Below are 7,755 nucleotides of genomic sequence, written 5' to 3' on the forward strand. Positions count from 1 at the left end.
TTTTAATATACATTTATTGAAAACACAAACAATATACTTGTTAAATCGTTGTGAAAAAACAAATGACATAAAATGACAGGTTATTGTTTATATACTGAAATCAATGTAATAATATGTACATTAAGACTGTAGCAATAGTGTCTAGGCTTACATACAGTACCAGCCAAAAGTTGACACCTACTCATTCCAGGGTTTTTCTGTATTTATCCATTGTAGAATAATAGTGAAAACATCAAAACTGTGAAACAACACACGTGGAATCATGTAGTAACCAAAAAAAAGTGTTAAATCAAAATATATTTTATATTTGAGATTCTTCACAGTAGCCACCCTTTGCCTTGATGACAGCTTTGCACTCTTGGCATTCTCTCAACCAGCTTCATGAGGTAGTCACCTGGAATGCATTTAAATTAACAGGTGTTATTTTCATTTGTGGAATTTCTTTCCTTCATAATGTGTTTGAGCCAATCAGTTGTGTTGTGACAAGGTAGGGGGGGATATACAGCAGATAGCCCTATTTGGTAAAATACCAAGTCCATATTATGGCAAGAACAGCTCAAATAAGCAAAGAGAAATGACAGTCAATCATTACTTTAAGACATGAAGGTCAGTCAACACAGAACATTTCAAGAACGTTCAAAGTTTCTTCAAGTGCAGTCGCAAAAACCATCAAGCGCTATGATGACACTGGCTCTCATGAGGACCGCCACAGGACAGGAAGACCCATTTACATCTGCTGCAGAGGATAAACTCATTAGAGTTAACTGCACCTCAGATTACAGCCCAAATAAAAGCTTCACTGTGTTCAATTAACAGACAATTCAACTGTTCAGAAAAGACTGCGTAAAATCAGGCCTTCATGGTCCAATTATTGCAAAGAAACCACTACTAAAGGGACACCGATAATAAGAAGAGACTTGTTTGGGCCAAGAAACAAGAGCAATGGACATTAGACGGGTCAGATGACCTGGCCTCCACAATCACCCGACCTCAACCCAATTGAGATGGTTTGGGATGAGTTGGCCCACAGAGTGAAGGAAAAGCAGCCAACAAGTGCTCAACATATGTAGGAACTCCTTCAAGACTGTTGGAAAAGCGTTCCTCGTGAAGCTGGTTGAGAGAATGCCAACATGTGCAAAAGCTGTCAAGGCAGAGGGTGGCTACTTTGAAGAATATAAAATATGCTAATATGTTTAATACTTTTTGGGTTACTAAATGATTCCATGTGTATTTCATAGTTTGTCTTCACTATTATTCTACAATGTAGAAAACAGTAAAAATAAAAACCCTGGAATGAGTAGGTGTGTCCAAATTTTTGACTGGTACTACGCGTGTCCAAACTTTTGACTGGTACTGTGTTGGCTGATTATAAAAAGGCAAACATTTCTGAAGAGATCAGCCACCATGTTACCCCTGCTTTGACATGCTTCCATTGTATAGGCATATTGAATCACACAAGTTGCTGCCAACTAACTACCAGTGCATCAATATATACTTCCATTTCATTTGTGTATTATTCAAACATGATTTTGGCAAAGCAAGAACAGCAGGTCATTGTCCCATTCCTAGCACCTTGTCTATGCTCATCAATGACTCAGGCAATAACTCACTCACTCACTGGGGAAGCATTAGCTACAGGAAGCTGTTTTCTACAATCTACCCTCCATCACTCCCCTTTGAGGATCTGAGACGACAGTTATCATATCTGCATTTTGATGGCTACACATCAAAAGGTATACTAAAGTGCCTTCAGAAAGTATTCATACCCCTTGACTTATTCCACATTTTGTTGTGTTACAGCCGGAATTCAAAATGGAACACATCTATTTAATCCCTCTCATCCATCTACTGTACACATATACCCTTTGACCCCATAATGACAAAGTGAAATCAGGTTTAGACATTTTTTGCAAATGTATTGAAAATTAAATATTCATACCCCTGGGTCAATACTTCGTAGAAGCACCTTTGGGAGAGATTACAGCTGTGAGTATTTCTGGGTAAGTCTCTAAGAGCTTTCCACACCTGGATTGTGCAACATTTGCCCACCATTATTTTTTTTTTTAATTCTTAAAGCTCTGTCAAATTTCTGTTGATAATTGCTAGACATTCGACAACCATTTTCAGGTACTGCCATAGATGTTCAAGTAGATTTAAGTCAAAACTACTCGGGAACATTCACGGTCTTCTTGTTAAGCAACTCCAGTGTATATTTGGCCTTGTGTTTCAGATTATTATCCTGCTGAAAGGTGAATTCATCTAACAGTGTCTGGTGGAAAGCAGACTGAACCAGGTTCTCCTCTAGGATTTTGCCTTTGCTTAGCTACATTCCATTCCCAAACACAACACATTGACTTTTAGGACAAAAAAAATAAAATTGCTCTGCCACATTGTTTGCGTTATTATTTTAGTGCCTTGTTGCAAACATGTTTTAGAATATTTTTTATTCTGTAGAGGCTTCCTTCTTTTCACTGTCAATTTGGTTAGTATTGTGGAGTAACTACAATGTTGTAAACATTTGCCCATCTACAAATAGCCGCCCTTCTTTGCGAGGAATTGGAAAACCTCTCTGGTCTTTGTGGTTGAATCAGTGTTTGAAAATCACTGCTTGACTGAGGGACCTTACAGATAATTGTATATGTGGGGTACAGAGATGCAAGGTAGTCTTTCTAAAATCATGTTAAACACTATTATTGCCCACAGAATGAGTCCATGCAACTTATGTGATTTGTTAAAGCACAGAATTATTTGGGCTTGCCATTAAAAGGGGTTGAATAATTAACGTAATTCCATGTTGACATTGTGGGGTATCATGTGTAGGTAGGCCAGTGACAAAATCTCTATTTAAATATATTTCAAATTTAGGCTGTATCAACAAAAATGTGGAAAAAGTCAAAGGGTCTGAATACTTTCCCAAGGCACTACATTTCCTATTGCTTATTTATGCTGTGAAGAAATGCACTTGAAATGCAAAAATGTATGTACACGATTGTTATTGTTTGTAATCAAATCATTTTTAAGCATTGTGAAGGATGGGAGCGATAACGATGATTAGGGCCGAGATACAACCCGATAGCGGATTTAGACAATGTGTCATTTATACTGAACAAAAATAAACGCAACATGCAACCATTTCAAAGATTTGACTGAGTTACAGTTCATATAAGGAAATCAGTCAACTGAAATAAATTAATTAGGCCCCCAACCTTAGGATTTCACATGACCTGGGAATACAGATATGCATATGTTGGCCCCAGATGCCTTAAAATAAAAATGTAGGGGAGTGGATCAGAAAACCAGTCAGTATCTAGTGTGACCAGCGTTTGCCTCATCCAGCGCGGCACATCTCCTTCGCATAAGAGTTGATCAGGCTGTTGATTGTGGCCTGTGGAATGTTGTCCCACTCCTCTGTAATGGCTGTGCGAAGTTGGTGTAAACTGGAACACGCCGTCGTACACGTTGATCCAGAGCATCCCAGACATGCTCAACGGGTGACATGTCTGGTGAGTATGCAGGCCATGGGAGAACGGGGACATTTTCAGCTTCCAGAAATTGTGTAGAGATCCTTGCAACATGGGGCTGTGCATTATCATGCTGAAACATGAGGTGATGGCAGTGGATGAATGGCATGACAATGGGCTTCTCGATCTTGTTACGGTACCTCTGTGCATTCCAATTGCCCTTGATAAAATGCAATTGTGTTTGTTGTCTGTAGCTTATGCCTGCCCATACCCCCACCATGGGGCACTCTGTTCACAACGTTAACATCAGCAAATCACTCGCCCACATGAAGCCATACACGTGGTCTGCGGTTGTGAGGCCAGTTGGACGTACTGCCAAATGCTCTAAAATGATGGAGGCCTCTTATGGTAGAGAAATTAACATTAAATTCTGGTGGACATTCCTGTAGTCGGCATGCCAATTGCATGCTCCCTCAAAACTTGAGACATCTGTGACAAAACTACACATTTTAGAGTGGCCTTTTATTGTCCCCAGCACAAGGTGCACTGGGGTAATGATCCTGCTGTTCAATCAGCTTCTTGATATGCCACACCTGTCAGGTGGATGGATTATAAGCAAATGTTGACTGATAGGGATGTGAACAAATTTGTGCACAACATTTGAGAGAAATAAGCTTTTTGTGCATATGGAACATTTCTGGGATCTTTTATTTCACCTCATGAAACATGGGACCAACACTTTACATGTTGCGTTGTTATTTTTGTTCAGTGTAAAAGTCCTTTCCGATTGAGCCAACATATGCAGCATTAACAGTGAATGTAGTCTCTGTGAGAACATTGCCTTTAAACTGTGCATTGCAGACAAAGCACAATCAGATTTAATTTTGACCTTCGTCACATATGCCCAATTCCAAACCAACACCTAGCACCGCATGTAGATCTGAAATAAATATCTGTGAAATTTAGGTAATAGTTCCCCCTTGGTCTAGATTAGCACCTAGATGATAGTGGCTAGTGGTCTATTTGGAATTGGGCATGAGCGTGTGATCTGATGAGCATAGTCTAAAATAAAAAGGTCTGCCATAGGGTAAGATCACCACATCCTTTTCACTAGTTCAGATGAAATTGGTGTGATACATAGACCTAGATTATGAACAATTGGATGTAAACAAATTACAGGCCAAGGTATATGACAACATGTACTGATGACGAGATCATCAGCCCAACAAGGACGATTTCCTCTCCAGATGTGAAGAAAAAGGATAATGATAGAGGGGAGAGGAAGAATTGGAAGGATGGAGGGATAGGGAGAGAGGAAAACCAGATAACCCACAGGGTTCAGCTGAATTCTTTATCCATACCTGGATGTCTTTGTGTACACATCAAAAGTTCCTCCTGAATAACTTAACTGTAGAGTTCCTGGCTGTACTTAGATTCATTCTGTGTATAGAAATACTATGGCAGTCTGCCAAGTTAGAATCTCTTCATCTGTCTGCGCTCCTGTCGTCTCTGCTTCTTCTCATTCACCTCCTCTGGGGCTGCACCAGGGGTCTCGGCCGAAAACCAGGGGCCTAGGAAGTTCACCCACAGCAGGAACATTGCTCGGGCCGGGGCCTGACACACACACACACACACACACACTGATTAAAAGATCAACGAGGGCCATGAGAAAGGGAAAATAAACAACCAGAGAGAGCATACAACAAGTACGGGATAAACTCTTACCAGCAGCCAAAGGTACCAGAAGCAGGAGGAGATGGTGCTGAGCACTTGTAATATAGCAGTTAGCAGGATAACATCCTTCAGATGCCTAGAATGACAAAGAATCCATCATAATGCACCACACTACCACTACAGCTTTGAGAGATCTACCTCTGAAGGGAGATAAGGGCACCATTGTTACATGCATGTTGAACATGCTGTAATACTCACCAATTCGCTCTCACACACACACACACACACACACACACACTGTATGTTCGCACACTCATGTTTGCAAAAACAAACAGACGCCTGCAGTGTGAGCACTCACTCTGCCATCCCCTGCTCCATGTTCAGATCTATTCCACCGTCGAGCAGACTCCCATCCTCACCAAACACTGCTTGGGCCATGGCAGACATGGCGCGGTAACTGCCCACACACACTGCCAGGGCAAACACCAGCGCAAACTACATGGGTGGGAGAAGGAGATGGAGGAAGGAAGAAGAGAGACAGGGGGAATGAGAGCGGGGGAGAAACCAAGAAGAGGAAAGAATAAAGTAGAGCGTTAGTAATCCCCAATCGTCCCCGTTTCAGTTTTACTGCTCAACAGTAGAGGAGCTATCAATGTCAATAACATACAGAGTGAACTCACTCACCCATGTCCAAAACGTTGAAGAGCTATAGAAGACCAAGAGGTTTAACGCAGTGTATATCGCCTAGGAGAGAAACAAGTGTCAGGTGTTGTACTAGTTCCAATTTCCATTCAAAAGGTAACATTGAAAAGCAAGATGGTGTCTTACGTTGGCTCCCAAGATTACTCTGGTGTAGAACTTGAGTGTCGCCTCATTCTCCTCGTAGATTTGCTTCTTGCCTTTAGTTCCGACCTTACCTTTGGGCTGTGTGCATTATAAAAGGTGGGCTGTTAGTGTAGTCAACATTGCAAGGACTTCAGAAGTAAGATAGCTTACCAGCAATTAACCTACTAGCATCAATATGGAGACAGGCTGTGTAGGGTTTGTTAACTAACGTTGGCTCAAAATAATGAATTGGCTTTGATACACATTCGTTTACCATTCTAATAAATTAATTAGTCGACAGGTACACATAACTGAAGGTGAATTAGTTAATGTGGTGTTATAAAGCATAGGAGACTCGTTATCCTATGCGGTCAGCTTGTCTGCCCAACCTGAAACATAAGCAGATCAAAGATCCACCTACCGCCATTAGTTCCTCAACCCTGTGCTGCTGCTTTTTTCACGTACGCGAAGTAGGTCCTTTTTTGACATCGACTTGTACAGTATTGAGCAATTTGGATGGACTGTTATACCAAACACAGGCTTGAAGTTCAACTGTAACGAGATCTCAATGAAGGTAACACATCAGCGTTTAAGAATTATACTTCCGGCGCAGGTAAGACGTCACTAATTTAAATGTGTTTGAACTTTGCAAAATGACTTTGTTGCCATCTTGCGTCGTGAACGTGAATGCATTCAACTACAGTGGTTGTAGTTGTCGCACAATTTTTGTAATTTACAAATTTAACAATAGGCCGACTCAACCAGAACCATTTTGACAGTCATGCCTGACAATAACTATATAGATTAAAACTAAAACATAAGCAAATCAACCATATAAACCTGCTTCAAATATGGGGCCATGTAGATGGTGATCATGAGATCAGCTCCAACCCATACCAGCAGTGTGCAGTGGAAGAGCAGTTCACTGGGCTCCTTTCCTGAAGAGTTCAGTATTACTGCACTCTGTCCTGTTAGGTAAGGTCTGACTGGTTCGAAAGTGTATTTCCATATATTCACCACTTGAGGTCCCCAACTCATAAGACAATCTTTGAATTGTCACATTTTGATGAAGCCACTATAGTGAGAAAAATAAATGGGACCATCTAAAATTAGTGTATAAATGTTGTATTTACTCAGATCACATCACTTATTTATTTTTTTGCATTTCTAATCTCTGAAATCAAAGATTTCCCAAGGGCTCAGGATTTAACCATGTATTCAAAGTCAGACCATTGCAGGGCGCCAGTCATATCAGGAGCGGTTGAAAACTGGAAAACAATGCATAATGAGCAATAAAAACTAACCTTCTCTAACATTAGGAATTGACCGACTTAATTTTAAGTTAATTTCACCACTGGTATTTTATCACCACCATTAGAGGATCCATTTTGATTACCTGAAAACACAATAAAACATTAAATGCAGGGTGAGGTAGAACTTTTAACACAGTAAAACGTTAGTGTACCTCTTGCCAGGGTCCTCGGTAGTTTGGTCAGACTGGGTCGTATCTGCTGTGGACAAATCCTGAGATGCTTGGGTCATGTCTGGCTTCAATGGGCTCATGGTCATCACAACACACAATTTATTCATCACTATTTTCAGCATTTTCTTCAGGGTTCCCTTCCAGGTCAGTCCCAGCAGGAGTTACCAGGGTGAGGTCTGATTGCTCTGGGAGTGGTATAGCAGCACCCTCATTATGCCTTCCAGGGTGGCCTTCATCAGGGTTCATTGGTGCCCATGGTAGAGGCACCGCAGCTGGGGTAACCTCTGTCTTGGGAGGGGCTGGAGGGAGGGT

At 41.1% G+C, this 7,755-nt stretch overlaps 1 protein-coding gene across 1 annotated transcript; it reads right to left on the minus strand.

Moving 5' to 3' along the window:
• Positions 1–6,558, minus strand: LOC139411290 (transmembrane protein 208-like). Its single transcript, XM_071157406.1, has 6 exons — positions 6,382–6,558; positions 5,964–6,059; positions 5,820–5,879; positions 5,494–5,630; positions 5,187–5,271; positions 1–5,075 (listed from the first exon to the last, which is right to left on the minus strand). The coding sequence occupies exons 1-6, from the start codon at positions 6,385–6,387 to the stop codon at positions 4,935–4,937; spliced, it is 525 nt and encodes a 174-aa protein (XP_071013507.1). The 5' UTR covers positions 6,388–6,558; the 3' UTR covers positions 1–4,934.
• Positions 6,559–7,755: the final 1,197 nt, after the last annotated feature.

This window comes from Oncorhynchus clarkii, chromosome 6 (assembly GCF_045791955.1).
Source record: "Oncorhynchus clarkii lewisi isolate Uvic-CL-2024 chromosome 6, UVic_Ocla_1.0, whole genome shotgun sequence".
Classification (NCBI taxonomy): domain Eukaryota; kingdom Metazoa; phylum Chordata; class Actinopteri; order Salmoniformes; family Salmonidae; genus Oncorhynchus; species Oncorhynchus clarkii.

Excerpts from the sequence above, each read along its gene's own strand:
- LOC139411290 (XM_071157406.1), bottom strand. Across the intron at positions 5,631-5,819 it reads CTTCAACGTTTTGGACATGG|TTTGCGCTGGTGTTTGCCCT; the intron begins GTGAGTGAGTTC and ends CCACCCATGTAG. Across the intron at positions 5,076-5,186 it reads TCTGGTACCTTTGGCTGCTG|GCCCCGGCCCGAGCAATGTT; the intron begins GTAAGAGTTTAT and ends TGTGTGTGTCAG.